Below are 18,683 nucleotides of genomic sequence, written 5' to 3' on the forward strand. Positions count from 1 at the left end.
ATACAGAATAGAGGACACAGAGACAAACCCACATAAATACAGTTATCTCATACTAGACAAGGGTGCCAAAAACATTCACTGGAGAAAAGATAGCATATTAACAAACGGTGCTAGCAAAACTGGAAGTCCATATGTAACAAAATGAAATCAAACCTCTATCTCTCACCCTGCACAAAAATCAACTCAAAGTGGATGAAAGACTTAGGCACTAGAACAGATATCCTGCACCTAATAGAAGAAAAACTAGACCCAAATCTGCACCACGTTGGCCTAGGATCTAACTTCCTTAACAAGACTCCTACTAAAGGCAAGAAGTAAAACAAGAATCAATAAATGGGATGGATTCAAACTAAAGAGCTTCTTCTCAGCAAAGGAAACAATAACATGAGAAGAGAGCCTACAGATTGGGAAAAATCTTTACCACATGCACCTCCGATAAAGCATTAATCTCTAGGATATATAAAGAACTCAAAAAACTTAACACCAAAACAACAAATAACCCAATTAACAAATGGGTTAAGGAACTGAACAGACACTTCACAGAAGAAATACAATTGATCAGCAAATATATAAAAAAGTGACCAACATCTCTAGCAATTATACTACTCTTAAGATTTCATCTCACTCATGTCAGAATGGCAATCATCAAGAATACAGGCAACAATAAATGTTGGCGAAAATGTGAGGAAAAAGGTACACTCATACACTGCTGGTAGGACTGCAAATTGGTGCAACCACTATGGAAAGCAATATGGAGATTCCTCAGAAAACTGGGAATGGAAGCACCATTTGACCCAGTTATCCCACTCCTTGGTTTATGCCCAAAGGACTTAAAATCAGCAGACTGTAGTGACACAGCCATATCAATGTTTATGCATTTGATGCATACAACCCAGAGGAATGTAGAGAACTAGGCTAAGTGGAAAAGGCCAATGCCAAAAGGTTACTTAGCAATTCCATTGATATAACTTTTCTCGAAATGACAAAAAGGACAACAAATTACTGGTTGCCTGACGAGGGAGAGAAGTCAGGTAGACCAGTGGGCTATAAAAGGACACAAAACTCTAAGAGAACATTTTCTGGGTACAGTATTCTGTCTTGACTGTATCAGTGTCAATAACCTGGTATTGTACTATAGTTTTGCAAGACGTAACTATTGTAGCACACTAGGTAGAGGGTACAGAGATCTTTCTGTATCATTTCTTATACTACATATAACATACAATTTTCTCAAAATAAAGTTTAATTTTAAATAATAGCTGAAAAAGTGAAAACATGCTTCACCCAAGGCCTCACCACCTATTTCTGATTCACATCTGGGATGGGACCTGAATATATTCATTTCTTATGTATCTCTGGTTAATACTAGTTTTAGAGCTATAAAAACCACTGGTTTACATAGTAATGCTTTGGGGGCAACAATTACTGCTTTTGTTTTAGTAGAAGCCTAAATATGTGACTTCTTCACCAAGGGTTCTATGAACTACATAGCCTTGCCAGGACTCATAATCAAGTCCTATCAGCTTGGTGGTTTTCCCTGGGCAAATCAAGGTTGAGAATAATCTTAAGGACTTTCTAGCTCCTAGCACAAAACACAGACCATAAACATTTGTCATTCTGGATTGCATTGCCCTAAAATCTAAAATACAGGAGCTTAGCTTCAAACATTTAACACTTTGATATATGTACACCAATTAGAGTGTGTGCTATCTCAGCTCATATCCTATGCCTTTTGAACAAGGCTTAAACTTTGTTCCTTAGTTTCCTCACCTGGGATATTCAGAATTCCTTACTTAAAAGCAAATATTCTGTAGACAGCTACAAGGTAACTTCCAAAACACTACAAAACCAGTTACATTTTATCCACATTACTGTTTTATCAAAATGGACACTCACCACAGCTTTGATTTAATTTCTAAAAACCCTGGATGACAAAGAAAAACAAAACACCAAAATACTAAGCAAACAAGAATTCACTTAACATGCTTAACAGAAAGGGATGGGTGGGGACACAAACTTAGGCAATTCTATGGGACTTAACAACTTGTGCTCAGTTTTTAGCAAAACCATACGTGCCTAGATTCATAAAGATGGTGAAGCAATTACATGAAGTGCTTACCATAAATGGTTTCCTGCAGTTCTCAAGAATTCCATTTAAAACAAAACCCCCTTATGCAATAAGCCTGCAGTCTTCTTGGTCTCCATGGCAAAGTAAGAAAACTTGAGGAAATAGGATTAAATAGCAGAGGCATTTACATTATAATTAAGGGGAAAAATTTTTTTTGATAATGACAGATCCAGACACCTGAAAGAGATTATATTCACAAATGATCATTCTATACTTAAAACACTGGATATTTAAAACATTCCAACACTGGGCCCCTCCCAAACTGTCATATCTTGTTTCAGGTTCTACTTTTCTTAATTCATTCTCTCTCTCAAACTAAGTAAATGGCTATTTTGTTAGAACAGAAAAAAACTAAACAATAGTGTTAAAATACAGGTAAGGATCCCAACAAACCAGCATCTAGAACTGAAAACTAGTTCCCATTAACTGCCCTTTCTTCTACCAGAAGAGGAAATGTCACCATCCTGTGTAATCCCCAGGGCCACTTCACTGGATACTCTACTTTGCTACCACCCCCAGAAGAAAATCTTTGACTCACTAAATAAATAACAATTCCCCAATGCCACTCCTATCCCTAGTAACAGATGCCAAAACCCCTATTGCCCGTAGTCAGAACTTCATTTCAATGTAATGGAATAGCCCAGTTTGTCGCAAACTGAAACTTGTCTCCATTCTTCTTATCTGAGAACATCCCTGAGGGACTTTTACTGCAAAGGAAAACCAGAAACCATTTGTTAAGTGGTGGCCCAGGAATTGGGATTTTTGTTTTTTAAGGTGGCATCTCAGCAAATACAAGATTCTGTTTTGAAAAAGTAACAAAAGGCTTAGTTTTTAGCTGATAGTCCCAGTGTGCTCTATTAAAAAAAGACACAATATAGAACATTGTTGAAAATATTTATTTTTATATAGTCCATCATAAATAAGTCAGGAGAGGTTCCACTCTGCCACAGATGCATCTGAGAAGAACCCTGTGCCATCCAATTGGTGACTGTCTGAATGATGTCCCATTGCTTATCCCAGCCAGAGCACACACCTTCCATGTTGTTCCTGTTGGATGACTGCTTCCAAATCCAGATGACAAAACAGTTCATCCCCAAAGTAGGCTAAAATATTTGTGAAGAGGAGAAATAAATTAAATCCCTAAACAAAAACTTTCTATACACAGCTTAAGAACTAGATTTTGTGAATTTTTATGTTTGCTTATCTATCAAATTCAAAGTTAAGACAAGAATCAACCTCGTGAAGCAAAATAATAAAAAACTAAACACACAGAACCATAAACACAATTTGTTACATTTGAGTGTGGTTACTTAAGTTAATATGTAAACTCAATCAAAAGATAAATGATTAATGATTTGCATTAACTAGAAAAATTAATGAACCCAAATAATAAAAGTATCATTATTAGATGCAATATCAATGATACTGAATTAACATTTTTACTGAATGCTTTCTGTAAGTCCCATTTACCATCCTTATTTTAAAGATGTGGAAACTGAGGCTTTGAGATGGTTACATATCATAAGTAGAAGAATAAGATGTGACCTAGGTGCTCTTAACCACATCCTTAGGCAATTTGCCTCCATTTCCCCTTCAACTTATTCTGACCCCAAACATTGCAGCCAGTAAGCAGCCCAGACTCCTAATTTGTTAACTTGAAACAACAGAATCAATAAAGGAGAAATGAAGTATTTCAAGTCTAAATCCTACAGTCCTGCTGATTGGAAGTGTGATTTCTGAGGACTACAGATATAGCTCAGTAGGAGAGTGCTTGCCAGTATAAGGGTGTGATCCTGGTATTATAAAAATAGAATGCAGTTTTTATTTTAAAAAAATTTCTCTATGCCTAGAAAACCCCAACATGCATCTATTTTTATTTAACCCCAAGAATTTTTGTTTAGTTAAGACATGAAAATAAACTCTTCATCTATTTAGGTCTGTTCCTCAATGTAATAAGCATACAAAATAAAAAGAGAGAAAATCTTCCTTGGCCTTACATAGATAATGAAAATAATTATTCTGTTAGTCAATTTATTCGCCTTAGTAATATTTTACTAAGATATTACCCCTTTATTCATTAAAATACTGCATTTTGAATAACTGTTCCTATCAAATAGCAATTGCTGACCACACACAATGTACCAATCTGGGTGAAAAAGGAGGACACTAAGATGAATGTGGTTCTAAATCTCAAAAACCCAACAACTTGGCAAAGGAAAGAAATCAGTAAATCATTAATTATAATATTTACATAAATATTATACAAATAATAAATTTGTGTAAAACAATAGACTTTATATTAATTTTATATTAATAAAACCAAAGCATACACAATTCTGTTCCTTCAGGGTACAAAGTAGGCAACCCAGGAAGAATTCTTTAGTAGTCTCCCCAGAACAGTCAGTACAATATATGAAATTCCATTAACTGGACATCTTTTTGCAGGTAATCAATTTTTTCCTAAAACATAAGTACACCTGGAAAGGAAACCAGAATATATGACAGAAAAGACTGAGAAAGCACAAGAAAGGAAAGGAGCATTAAGAAAACAATAAAGTAAAAAAATGAAAAATTAGGTAGGGGTTGCTTCATCTAGTCTGCAACTTTGAAGATCAAAACTGGCTGGGATAACTGAAGCCAAAATAGTATACATTCCAGCCCCACCTCTGAATCCTATATCACCTAAGGTAGAAGGGTCATTTAATTAATTCAATATTTGTTGAGCAAAACATGTAATGAAAATAAACAACAGACATAATAAAAGGTAGAGAATGCCATTCACCAAAGAATACTCTGGGAACACAGAAATCTGATCAATTTCAGACAGGAGGAAAGTTTTGGCAGAGGCAACATTTGAGATTGGGCTGTTCTAGAAGCAGGTTTCCATCAGGTCGAAACTTAGGGGAAAAAGTATTCCAGACTGAGGGACCACAAGCAAATAGACAATGTCATGAAAATATAATTTATTTATTTATTTATAATTTATTTATTCCAAGATTAGCATGCAATATCATATGACTAGAGCATTGTTATCATAGAAAGAGGGAAGGATAAAGAAAATATCACCAAAAAGATTAAAAAATTACTATTAATAGTTTATTGATCATATTATTTGACAAGTATTGCTAACACAGTTAACACTTTACAGACAGTATTCTTATTCAATCCTCATGGCAACCTTGTGAAATAGGTATTACTATGCCCAACTTAGGAAAGAGGAGCTGAGAAAGGTTAGTGGCCTTGGGGAAAGGTATTTGATAATAATTTCCAGTATTTAGAAAATATTCACATAGTAATTCCATCTATGATCATGTGCCCTAAGGTAGTTTCCCTAGGAAATAATTGGTCTATGGTCACTCAGTTAGTTAAGAGCAGATACATGATCTCAATGGCCGTTTTACAGAAAAGGAAATTAATAGTTCTTTGAACAAGGGCTAAGAAAAAAGGAACTTAGTGGGGCTCTGAAAACAGTTTTAAGCAGACATGTCACAAAGGGTTAAAGGGAGAAAGGTAGGTGAAGAAAAGAGCAACAGGTGAAGACCATTTGTTGAAGAAGGTTATCAGGGAAAATAGTAACCACAAAAGTGGACAAGTTGAGGAAGACAGCATATAGTGGTACTTTTTTGAAAAGAAAAAGTACCTGTGGGATAGCAGTAAGGCAGAGGAGGTGGACAAAATTCCTATCAGATGACTCTATGCTGAGTACCAGGTAAGATTACCTGTAGGAGTCCAAGTGTCCCAGTGAAAAGCCTTTGGAGATAGATGTTCCACCACCTACTGACTGTGTGACCTGTTCTCTAGGACTATAATGACAACTACAGATAATGTTTTTATAAAGCACCTAAAACAATAGCTGACACAGTGTAGGTGACCATGATTAGTATTAGTATAGAGTAAACATCCCTTATTCAAAAATCTGATCTCCAAAACACTTCTGTTCCCAAATATTTTTTTAAAAATACTCAATTTGTATTATTATTTTCTGTCACTCTGGAAAGTGACTTAGAGGACAATTTGGAACAATCCGAGGATCTCAAATAACCAATGAAGTGTATTTTGGCAAACTATAAGAGATGTCTATGAAACAATCTCAAACTGAAATCCCATAGCACCAGTATGCAGTAGTCTGGTCATCACAGTGCCAGGAATATCAGACTTACCTGTTTGCTACATGTAAAGTAGCTGCAGTTTAAATTTTGAATGCCCTCCAAAAGCCTATGTGTTAAAGGCTTGGATGCATATATATAATATGCATGTGTGTGAGTGTTTCCTCAAGTGTTTATCCAACATTAGCAAGACTGTTTCTGAGAAAGGAATACACAGTGCATTTTTAGCACCACAAATGTTCATATATTGGACTTACTGAACCCATAAGAATGCATCATAAGAAAATAAATCAAAATCTAAGTTATATGCATTAAAAAGGTTAATTATATTGTTATGTATAATACTGAAAAACCTAAGTAATCCTCAAGTGGAAAATACATTGGACATCAATTCTAATTTTAGGTGGAAAAAACCCAGAAGCCTATATACCTTTGCTAAAATGATGTAAAATGTTGTATTCAGGTGAATACAGATAAGATGGGAATACAGAAAATTAAAAATAGTTTCACGATTTAATGTGGTAGAATAATAAATCAGTTCTTTTCCTTTAAAATGTGTTTCACTATAATTCTACCAAAAAAAAATTTGGAAGGGGACAAAGCAGGGGACCAAACAGTTTACAAACTATTGCAGTTTATAATGCCTGGTGAAAGGTTCATGTCAACACCTACCACTGTTACTCTTTTGTTTCTCAATGTTTCAATACTAACATATGAGCATTTGCCCTGTAATGTTTATTTGTAAGAACAGTACCTCAAAACTGTTGGTTCAGGCATTCCAGGATCTGCACCCCTTTTAAATCCTGAAAGGAAGAGGAAGGGTGAAGAAAAAAAAATACTAATTAATACCCCAGCAGACAAAAAAAATCTACCTTCAAGGCTTTTTTTTAAACCCAACCTAGGACAGCTCTCTAGATCTATCAACTCTATCTAGATATACTGGGGCTACAGAATAGTTTCCAATCTTCACTAGAATATGAAATTATGTCCAGGACTAATCAGAAGGAATAACAAACTACTTAATTCTAGCATATACACAATTAGCACAGAAGCTCTTAGCATCCTCTACTTTTCATTATTGGTCATTACCCAGAAATAAGTTACAGCAATTCCCAAATCATACTGGATGACAGACTACAAAGAGCACAAAGACCAAAAAACCAACAACAGCTAATCTTTTTCAAAAACAAAACTGAGGATATCATATTTTATTCCAAACAAACCTCTCTTTTTATAAAGCAAAGTCTAGTGATACAAAAGAAAGGAGGCAGGGTGTAGTGGCACTCCCAATGAAGGATTGCAAATTCAAAGCGAGCCTCAGCAACTTAGCAAGGCCCTGTCTCAAAAACAAAAAAATTTTAAAAAGGTTAAGTGTTCTGGATTCAATCCCTGGTTCCCATTCCCTCACCCAAAATTTTGATTTGATGATATATGCTAATTTGCTTAAATAACTGATTAAAATCAGAATATAAAGAACTGTGAGGGGTCTGAAATTTTACCCTATTTTCAGGACATCAAACTAGCCTTCCAGTTTCACAAGAGTTTAAGACACAAGGTTCTGAGTCAGTCACAGACAGAGTTTATTATTCCCAGCGATAGCTGTAGTCAGAGTTTCATCATATTATCTTCAATAACCCAAGACCTGATGCAAAGCCCCAGGAAGAAGGCCAGTTGATAACTGCACATATAGTGAAGATAAATCCTACATTTAGGGAACCATAAACTGTTGGGCTAAAAGTATGTCTCCCCTTAGTTCTGGAAGGTTGTTCTATAAACACCTCCAAAAGATAACACGGAACCAAGGGTCATCAGAGTCTCCACACACAAGATTACAGTAAGACAAGAGTCCATGTAGAACTGTCTTTCAACTGGTGGCACATTAAAACCTTTTTGTTGCTTAATGTCACATCTTACAGCACTATATGCAATCAAGCCCTAAAACGTCTTGAATTACATAAGATTAATCTGTGGATGCAGATTTTAGTGTGAATTAAAGAACCTTGGAATTGGTTTAAACAAAGTTAAATTTTATATATAGTGTAAAAGAAACGACACTAATAAACAAGGAATAAGTTCTAGAAAGATAACTTTAACATAAATCTCAAAAAACCTGAGTTAGACCCTAGGATGAAAAAATTAACATGATGGTTGTCTTAGGAAAAGGAATCATTGCGCATAAAGGAAAATAAACTCTAGTATGCTAAAGGAAAACATTATTCATTCTTCTGATGAAAGCCACCGAGACCCACCTGGAGATGAAGAGAAACGCCCTGAAAACCCACTTAGTGCCAAATAGTTATCACTTTCACAGACACCGGGTCATCAACTAACCCCCACGACAATCCTGAAAAGTAAATCTTGCCTCCGTTTTACAGAATGGGAGGAATTACGTCACTTGTTAAACACCACACAACTAGTAAAAGAGGGAATTCGGTTTAAATCGACCCCACTAGACCGGACAGCCTCAGAAGACCTGCACGGCGGGATCACGTTTCCGTCTCCCGCTCACGAAGGCCAAAGATGGAGTCGCAGACGCCATCAACCCCTTCCCTCAAGTCTCCTCCCAGGCTCTTCTCCCACTGACCCAAGTAAATCACGAGAGGAATAAAGCCCCAACGGATGGCAAACTGGCCGCCCTTGAAGAGCTGCTGCAGCCTCTGTTTAGCCTCTTTACTCAGCTTCACCATGGCGACGGCCGGGCAACGCTGTGTGGATCCCCACCGCAGTGACCGGGTCCGTAATCCGAAAGGGAGGAAAGGCGCGCATGCGCTCTACACGGGCTTTACGGCAGGAGTCGTGAGCGTGACCAGCAGAGGTCGTAATTCATTGCTCTTAACCGGCCCAGCTCCTCCGCGGCGCTGCTGGTGGAATAATCTTGCGTAGCTGCCTCCCCTTTCTGCTTGAGATCTCGGCGTTCACGTTACTTATCACAATTTAGTCATCATCTGGGGTTGCGGTCCGCGATGGGATACTGGGAGGCACAGTTCTCCAAGTTCCTTGAACCTGAAACGACCTGTCTTCCCCCAGTCTTAACTATTTTTAAAGCGCATCTCCAAAGTGGTCCTTTCTTCACATAAAAGCAATATAAAATCTGAAAGAACTGGGTTTTAGTCCCGACTCTGTGTGATTTGTTGTATAATCTTGAATAAGTTATCTAACTACTCAGAACACGTTTCTTGAAAGCCGGGAGTTGAACTGGAAGGAAGGGTACTAACTGAGGGACAGTATACATGCTTGCTTTACCGACGGACCCCACTCCCATCCCCAACCTCGGTGTTCTTTGGACGTGTGTGTGTGTGTGTGTGTGTGTGTGTGTGTGTCTGCAGAGGGATTGAAACCAGGGGCACTCTACCACTGAGCTACATCCCCAGTCTTTTTTATTTTTTGAGACAGGATCTTGCTGCATTGCTGAGGCTGGGCTCGAACTAGCAATCCTTCAACCTTAGCTTCCCAAATCGCGCCACCATCTTGACTTAAACGTTTTAAAACGCTTGCCAACGTTTTGAAATTTGGAAATTTCACCTGAAATTTTGGACCTTTTCAAAAAAGCTGTCAATAAACATTGAAACAATCGAAGGCAGTTAATAAGAAACTACACTCCTGGGGCTGAGGTTGTGGCTCAGCGGTAGAGCGCTCACCTAGCATGTGTGAGGAACTGGGTTCGATCCTCAGCATCACATAAAAATACAAACAAATAAAAATAAAGGTATTGTGTCCAACTACAACTAATATATATATTTAAAAAGAAGAAGAAAGAAAGAAATTACACTCCTGTTCGCCCATCTTGCCCTCAATGATTTGGAATTGCAGTGGTTCTCGACTCTAGCTGCACATTAGAATTACTCAAAGAGATTTAAAGTCATACTCATGTTGCCAGGGATGCAAGCTATTCCTAGAAATTCTGACACCTTTGTGGTCGAGCTTGGCCATTGATTTACCTTTGCAGTTCCCAGGCTGATTCTAATGTGTAGCCAATCTGATCACTGTCATATTTGAGCTTTTGACTCCAGATCTAGGATTTCTTGATTTCTAAGGCTCTAAGAGACAGATATCTAAGGCTTGACCTTGAATATTTTCATGAGTCTTTCCCAAGCTATATAGTCACATTTTCTGTGAAACTCTTAAATGCTCAATAGCACCTAAAAATTTACCCTTGCATTATAGTTTTGTCTGTGCTTGGCTCATCTTCATAATAACAACCACCTGTGTCTACTACAACTGTCACTACCTTAAGTGCTTTAAATACAATCGTTCATTTTAGTGTGTGGAAGAATTTGCAAATTGCATTGTTTTTATTAAGCTATATATGTTGTAGATCTCCTTTTACAAATAAGGAAAATGAGATTCTGATATTAAATAATTGATTCAAGATGATATAGTTGGTTGTGCTCTTAATCATATCACCTCCATGCTGTCATCTGATTTCTTCCAGAAGAAACTATTTCTTTCTAATCTTTTCATGAACTGCCTAATACATAGTAAGAATGCAGTGAATGTGCTATTCTATCAGTTAGGCTAAACAATATTGAGATCATTTGCCTTCCTGTATGCTAGGCACTAGAGATGTATAATTTTTTTTTACATGCATGTCTGTATGTGCTGGGAATTGAAAACTGGGGCTTTGCACTAGCTAAGCTTACACTTTACCACTGAGCTATAAACACAGTCTAATATTTTCTTTTTTCTTTTATTTTTTCAGAGACATAGAGGTTTATTTGGGAAAATAGAGGCACATTCAAAGGAGAATGTGGACTATCTCAAGAATGAAAAACTTTGAGGATAAAGCGAGGAATATAAATGTGACCGAGAATGTGGGCATTGCCAGAGGGAGAAACAACAAGCCCATGATGTGTGGTATTAATATTTATAGAGGGACAGTTGCTAGGAGCTGGACTAGAGGTGAAGCCAGGGCAGAGTTACACAATTTCACATATTTTCCTGTGCTCTAGCATTGCCCTCATTGCTTTTTTCAGGCAAGAGCATGGATCAAGAGCATGAGCCAAGGGCTCAAGCCCAAAATTTTCTAAGGAAGCATTACTCTTAAGAATTTCATTGTTGGGCTGGGGTTGTGGCTTAGTGGTAGAGCACTCATCTCACATGAGTGAGGCATTGGGTTCAATCCTTAGCACTACATAAAGATAAATAAAATAAAGGTATTGTATCCATCTACAACTTAATTTTTTTTAATTTAATTGTTAAGTGAAAAATAAGTTAACTGAATCCAATGCAATGTGAATATATTCTTGGTCCTACAATAAAATTATTTATCAAATAAATATGATCAGCAAATAAATGTAAGACACCTAACATTGCCTAGGGAAGTCAAGGAACTTTTGAAGAAGTCAAATGATAAATTGGAGAGAGGGAATAAGTTTGAGCATCATTAAGAAGGTAAAATCAGCTGGGCACAGTGGCTTTGGAGGATGGTGAGTTTTCAAACCCAGCGTTAGCAAAAGCAAGAAACAAAGCAACTCAGTGAGACCCTGTCTCTCAATAAAATACAAAATAGGGCTGGGGATGTGGCTCAGTGGTCAAGTGACCCTGAGTTCAATCCCTGGTTCAAAAAAGGAGGAAGGAAGAGGAGGAGGAGGAGGAGGAGGAGGAGGAGGAGGAGGAGGAGGAGGAGGAGGAGGAGGAGGAGGAGGAGAAATCAGCAGGATTTGTGGGTCAAATGAATGTGGAGAGCAAAGCTGAAAGAGATAGTCAAGGATGACTACCTAGTTTTGAGTATGCGCAACTTAACTGATCTAATAGTAGCACTCCTTCATTTCCAAAGTCTAAATTATGTAGCTTCACCTGTACAATGACTCCTACACATAGGTTCTAAGTGGGAGCAACATTATTTTGGCTGGAGGATATTATGCTCCTTGAAAACATTTCTTGTTAAAGGAAAAAAGGTTTCACTCTTGATATGCCCTCCTGGTTCAGGTTCACATTGCCTAGTCAAAGCAATCAAAAGATAAATGGTCTGCCTGCATGTGGCTTCCACCCCGACTGTCTAACCTACACACTGTGGTCCACACTAATCTCTATCACAATTCTGCTCATGTCACTCCCCTTTCCAAAAACCTCCAATGAGTTGCCAAGGGCTACCACCCTAAATCTCACTTTTCTCTTCTAAAAATAAGTGTAATACCCAAGATATCATTGTAAGAAATAAAAGCAGTTCATATTTATGAAGAGTCATTGCAAACCTTAGAGTGTTAAACAAGTTGTAATATCACAGTCGATGATAAAGGTAGTACTCAGAAAATGCTAAATTACTAGAAACAACAAAGAAAATAAACCAAGTCAGGAAAAGAGCTTGTGAGCTGAATCAGAAAAAGTATCTATGCATTTGTAACCAAGTTTTTATATATTTATTCATTCTGGAAGATTCAGTACTGAGTATGTCATATTTCTGTAATAATCATTTTGGGGCATGATCCCCTCTTAAAGATTTTCCCATCTATTTGGAAACAAAGACAAGTATTATTAACAAGTTACTTGTCCATGTGACTAAACTTTGGGAAAACAATAACATAAACATAAGATTAAGCCCAGAGACCCAGTAGGGGACAAAAGGTTTTCATTTGAATCCTGGTTCTCTCATTTAGCTGTCAAGTTATTTAACCTCTGAGTCTCATCTGCAAAGGAGGATAACAACAGTGCCACTTCCCTCACTTAATGTAAATACAAAATTAATCTACCTCAAATACAGTGCCTATCTAAGTGAAGATTTAATCATAAGTAAGCTGTTAGTATTATTGTTTGTTTGCATAATTTCAGTTTCAAAGATCAAGATTTTTTTTCAGAAGGTTTTTTTCTTTAATTCTAAAACTGTCTATGTCAATTGTCTGCACCTAATAGATACACAGCCCTGAAGTAGGTACAGAAAGGAATATGCAATATAGGATCAGTTGAATATAGTCCTCAAGGACTTAGAAATCATGTGGATCTAAGATCAGATTTGCCAAAATTTAAATCCAATGTTGCCATTCACTCAAAATGAGAACCTTGAGGACTAGTGGATAACACATCAGAAGGGCTAATTAACTCACTATGGTTACCAGGAAAATAGGGACTAGTTTCTAAAAGGCTGCCAACTAAATGAGCCAAATGAAAAAAAGAAATTTTTATTATGTATCTTGTTTCTCAGAAATGTTATATTTAAAACTACATTAGTTTTCAAACACTATGTTTTATTTCTTGGGTTTTATCTCTTACTTTGTCCTCTTTTTTCCTGCTAGGGCATTTTTGAGCTGCTAAACAATTTCTTATTCCCATGATATAGCTTGGAAGTATTTCTTTTTTTTTTTTAGTTGTAGATGGACACAATACTTTTATTTATTTTCATGTGGTGCTGAGGATTGAACCCAGTACCTCACTAGTGCTAGGCAAGTGCTCTACCACTGAGCTACAACTTCAGCTCCAGAATTCTCAAGCACATCAAGCAAACATATACATGAAATAAAATTTTCACAAAGAAGAGATTAGTTAAAAAAAAAAAAAAAGTCACAGGAACATCAACCAAGTGTAAGGTTTGGCCGTGAAAAGGGAGTTTCAGGAAATAGTCATGCTCAGACACCACAAGGATCTAGGTCATCTTATTTGGAGATAGAGTACATAGAACACTGGAGAACCTAGGCTAAGAACCTCAAAATGTAGGGCAGACTCTACATTGTTACAGGAGTTTAGGGGAGAAAGAAATCACAGATGGCTGGAGAGTGCAGGGGAAACTTCACAAAAGTAAGCCCAAGTTGACTTTTTGTTTTTGTTTTTGTTTTTTCTTTAGAACTGGGGATCAAGGCCAGGGCCTCACCCAGCCTAGGTCAGCATTCTATTGCATCCCCTGAGCTGATGCTTAATGGTTGGGGAGCAGAAGAGAAGAAAAAAAATGCCAGATGTGTACCGTTATAAGGAAAGAGAATAAAACACTTTAGGTAGAACAGAACGCTCCAGGCAAGAAATAATGAGACCCTGTTACAAAAACCTGAATGTCAAGGAATTTGGGTTTCAGCCAGTGAATAGCTGCAAAGCTGCTGAATATTTTAGAGGGAAAACATATTACAAAGTAAAATAATTTTTAGGATTTAACTTTTTTCAGTTTTTTTTTATTTTGTTGAAATTAAAATCATATAGTCTAAATTGAAAAGGATGTATAGTAGAAGTTCTTCCTCCCACTTGTGTCCCCTGCTGCCTAGCTTTCTCCTGAGAGAAACCAATGTCACCAGTTTCTTTCTTATTATATATGCATATGGAAGCACAGACACATATAAATTCCACTCCCTCCCCCCTTTTTTGTAAATGGTGTACATGCACACTTATTTATCTTGCATTTGTCACTCAAAAATATAATTTAGAAATCCTTTGTCTGAATACATACAAAGAGCCCTATTTACTTTTAAAAAATAGATTGGAATAAAAAAAATACATAGTTTAAATTCTCTCTGCCTCTTCTGTATCTTGCTTCCCAGTATTCTCTAGAGGTTACCCAACGTGTCTAGTTTCTTATATATACTTCCAAAGATATGCTAGGCATATGGAAATAAATAAACCACAGTCCTTCACTTTAAAATAAAATACGGTGCATAGCATACACTCTCTCACCTTTCTTTTTACTTAAAAATATTTTTAGAAATTCATGCAAAGTCAACTTCTGTTTGCATGAATAATATTGCACAATTAATTGTCCATTAATTGTTTTAACAATGTATTATGGTTACATATAATATTGTAACTAAAGAAAACTGAATGAAAAACACACAGAAACTCTACTATTTTGGAATTTCTTATCAGTCTCGAAGTACATGAAAAATAAAAAGTACTGTAAATATTTCTTAGTGATTATTCCATATCAGTATACAGTTTTATTTTTTAAAGATGCAGCAATACATCTGATAATTAATTTAACCCATCCTCTATGAAAGCAAGCTATTTCAGATTTTCTTAGCACTGAAAACTGGAAAGAGTGTTCATCAGTATATGTCTAATCTTGACTCCATGGTTGAGAGTTAAGAATGGACCCAATTACATAACCACAATAAAGATTCCAAGCCAGGCATGGAGGTACATGCCTGTAATCCCAGTAGCTCAGGAGGCCGAGGAAGGAGGATAACAGGTTCCCAGTCTCTGCAATTTAGCAATGCTGTAAACAAATTAGGGAGACCCTGTCTCAATTTTTTTTTAAATAAAATAAAGTAAAAAGACTGGGGATGTGGTTCAGTGGTAGAACACCCCTGTGTTCAATCCCTGGTACAAAAAAAAAAAAAAAGATTCCAACAAGAGAGCAGGGGCCAGAGAATCAGGAGCTCCCAGTTCTCATTCTGGTCGGGCTGCTCACTAGCTGCTCCACATTGAACACATCACAGCCCTTAGTCTTGGTTTCCTCTTCTACAACACTGGACCATCTGCTGTGGTTACTACCCAATTATTTTGAGAGTTCAATAAGATGATAATTCTACAAGTTTTATTCAAGTGGCATCCACTGGGCAAATAAAGAGCTTGGCAGGTATGAGTTTCACGTACAGCCTGTCTCATAGCCCTCTGTCTAATCAGAAGCAGTAGAATTTATCTTGTGGCAGTTTCAGTCTCAGGTTTAGGAGTGTCAAAGGGGGCTGCACCCTGTTTCATATTGTTTTTCATTTCAAATAAATGAAATTTATTTGGGCCCTTCTGCTTTTCTTATTTTTAAATTGTCAGTTACTGCCAGACGGTGTGTAACATAGTAATAAAGCTAAATAAATATTTGCATTTGATAACCATTCTGCACCACTAAACTGGACAGTTTAATAACCCCATCCAACAAAGTGACTCCCTTGTACTAATACAAAGGCAAATCATCCTATTGGACATATTAAAAAGCAATATTAATTAAAAACCAAACATTCCAAAAGGGCCTTATTCAAACCAATAAAAATATTGGTTTCCCCTAGTCTGAATGGCCCCACTGCTTAACAAATGGCAAACCCACACAGGTTCATGTAGACTGTAAAGTGGAAGGCAGGTTTTATTTACTTTTTTCTCCCAAAGAAAATTTCATATTGACCTTCTCTAAGAGCAAGATAACTATGTTACCAACAATTCTCTTTTATTTTTTTCAAGCTAAACATTTTCTCTTTAATATTCTATGGCACAGAACTTGGAAAGACCCAAAGACTTTTTTCTAAAGAACAATGGATCTCTCCTGCAGAGTTATTTGCTATACATAGCTTGTCCAGATTTGACACCCACTCTCCCAGTGATTACACCAACTTGTTATTTCAAATCCTTGTGGTGTGCCACTCCCCATTGTTGACATAGATAGGGTTCTCACAATTTACCTTAAGGAAAGTACAGACATCTTGAGCAGGCTGTCAGCTCACCATGATCATCTTCACTGACCTCCTCACCCACAGAAATGAGCCCCAGGACCTTTGTCCAGTGTGTCCCAAGGTGATTGACAAAACATAGATTGCCAGTTCAAACAAAGCCAACCTGAGCTTTTCTCCCAGAATGTGGAATTGGGACAAAGAGACTATACTTGTCAAAAATGGGCTCTTGAAAGAAAGAGATATAATGTATAGAAATGAAAGGGAGGGAGCCATCCATCTTCTTCCACCAGGGGGCCCAAGCAACAGAAAGCAGATTGGCTGAAAAATGAAGTATACCCCCACCCTCTGCCCAGAAGCACCCAGAAGAAGCCCATCTGTGATGAGGTTACCAAGGTCCAGACCTTACCAAGGTCCATTGCCTCCCCTCCTTTTCCGTAATACCCCATCATCACTGAAAATTCCAGTTGGCTGAAGGTAATTTGAGTTGACTTCTTATATCTAATGATTATAGCTAGAGAACAGCCTAACAAGATACTCATTTGCTTCAAAGCAATGTTAATGTTCCTCAGTGGAATCATTATCAGTGCTGGCATACACAGGTGCGCACACACACTCTTAAAACACATATTCCACAGGCCATGTAAATACAGAGTTAAAGGCTTGTTAACTGATAACAAGGCACAATACTAAATTTCATGAGCACCAGGATTACTACTTTTATAAAAATATGTTAAAAGCTTGAAGAGAAAACACAGGAAGAGATGGAAGTGGAAACGTGAGGTGGTAAATACCTGAACTTGAACGTGGCAATGGGAGTGGAAGTAAAAGTGAGGATATGGGTAATGAATTGAACAGAGCATTGATAGGGAAGCAGAAAGTCAAATATGACTGAGATTTTATGTTTGGGTGATTGTAAGTGTTTTAATGCTGTTAACACAAAAAAGGAAAGGAAGGAAGGGGAAAAATGAGAAAGCAAAAGGATAAAAATGGAAAGTACTATTCTTGGAGCAAGTGTTCTGCTATTATGGGAGAATTAACACTGTTTTGTTAGACACGGAGTCACCTCCGAAAACAAACCTAGAGATCTTCTGGTTTTCACTCTACAAATGGGAAGCATGAAGTTCCCAGAAGTGAAATGGGCCCCCACCGAGTCACATAGCTAAGACCTGGTAGATCCAGAACCTTAAAATCAAGTTCAGAGTACTTTATATACATTATATTGGTGTGGAATATAGTACAACTATTCATTTTTCCATAAAAAAAAACAAAAAATATTAAGGTGAAGATATGATTTGAAAAACTTTTCCTATTGACATATTGATAAATTGAGCTCTCATTTCATGGCCAAATTCTTCCCTGAAAACCATTATTATTAAAGGATATTAATAATGATTATTAATATTATACTAATAAAAATAATTAAAATGATTTGATTAGGGAGGTTTACAAGTTGTTCAAGTAAGTGACCAAATGGCATTTTGAAATGGTTTCCTTTCTAAGAAAGACAGATCAGGAGCTGGAAATGAGGGCAAGACATATACATGAAAGTTCCTTTCAGCAAGAGACATCAGAGGGTCTTGGAGATAGACCATCCAAGAGCAAACTTTGCCTTTAGAGCTCACCAACTGTGTAGTCTTGGATGACATATAGTTAGGTGATCGATAAATGTAAGCCTTTATTATTGGCCAACCAAAGTGCGAGACTGCTGGTTTCAGGACAAGGCTTTAGGGGTGGCTTAGGAACATTTGGGACAAGCATAAAGGAGTCTACTTAGATACACTAAACTGTAACAGGCCCTAGAGTGTTGGGTGAGTGAGTAGGCAGATCAGCTGAAATCTGAGCAACAGCTCACACTGGTTTCCAATAGAGTTTCAGGTTTCCATTTAGGGAGCAGGACTCTAGCCCAGGAAGTAATTGGAAAATACTCAGCTTGAACCTAGAGAAGGACTGACACAGGCCAAAGGTGGTGATCAGTGGGGAGAGGAAGAAATGGGGTTGCCATGGGAAAAGTAATGCTCAGATGCCACTTAGGACAAAAAGAGCAACCTGGTTGCCTAGCAATAATAAATAGGCTATTTAACTTAGCACCTTAGAGGTGACACTTGTTAAGAATGATGCAAGGTCTCAAATTTTACACGTCTTATAAGTTTACAACTG

At 37.2% G+C, this 18,683-nt stretch overlaps 1 protein-coding gene across 1 annotated transcript; it reads right to left on the reverse strand.

Moving 5' to 3' along the window:
* Nucleotides 1-3,005: 3,005 nt before the first annotated feature.
* On the reverse strand, nucleotides 3,006-9,000 carry Tomm7 (translocase of outer mitochondrial membrane 7). The gene is made up of 3 exons (XM_027932761.3): nucleotides 8,819-9,000; nucleotides 6,989-7,037; nucleotides 3,006-3,231 (listed from the first exon to the last, which is right to left on the reverse strand). The coding sequence occupies exons 1-3, from the start codon at nucleotides 8,919-8,921 to the stop codon at nucleotides 3,216-3,218; spliced, it is 168 nt and encodes a 55-aa protein (XP_027788562.1). The 5' UTR covers nucleotides 8,922-9,000; the 3' UTR covers nucleotides 3,006-3,215.
* Nucleotides 9,001-18,683: the final 9,683 nt, after the last annotated feature.

Source organism: Marmota flaviventris, chromosome 1, assembly GCF_047511675.1.
Source record: "Marmota flaviventris isolate mMarFla1 chromosome 1, mMarFla1.hap1, whole genome shotgun sequence".
In the NCBI taxonomy this organism is placed as follows: domain Eukaryota; kingdom Metazoa; phylum Chordata; class Mammalia; order Rodentia; family Sciuridae; genus Marmota; species Marmota flaviventris.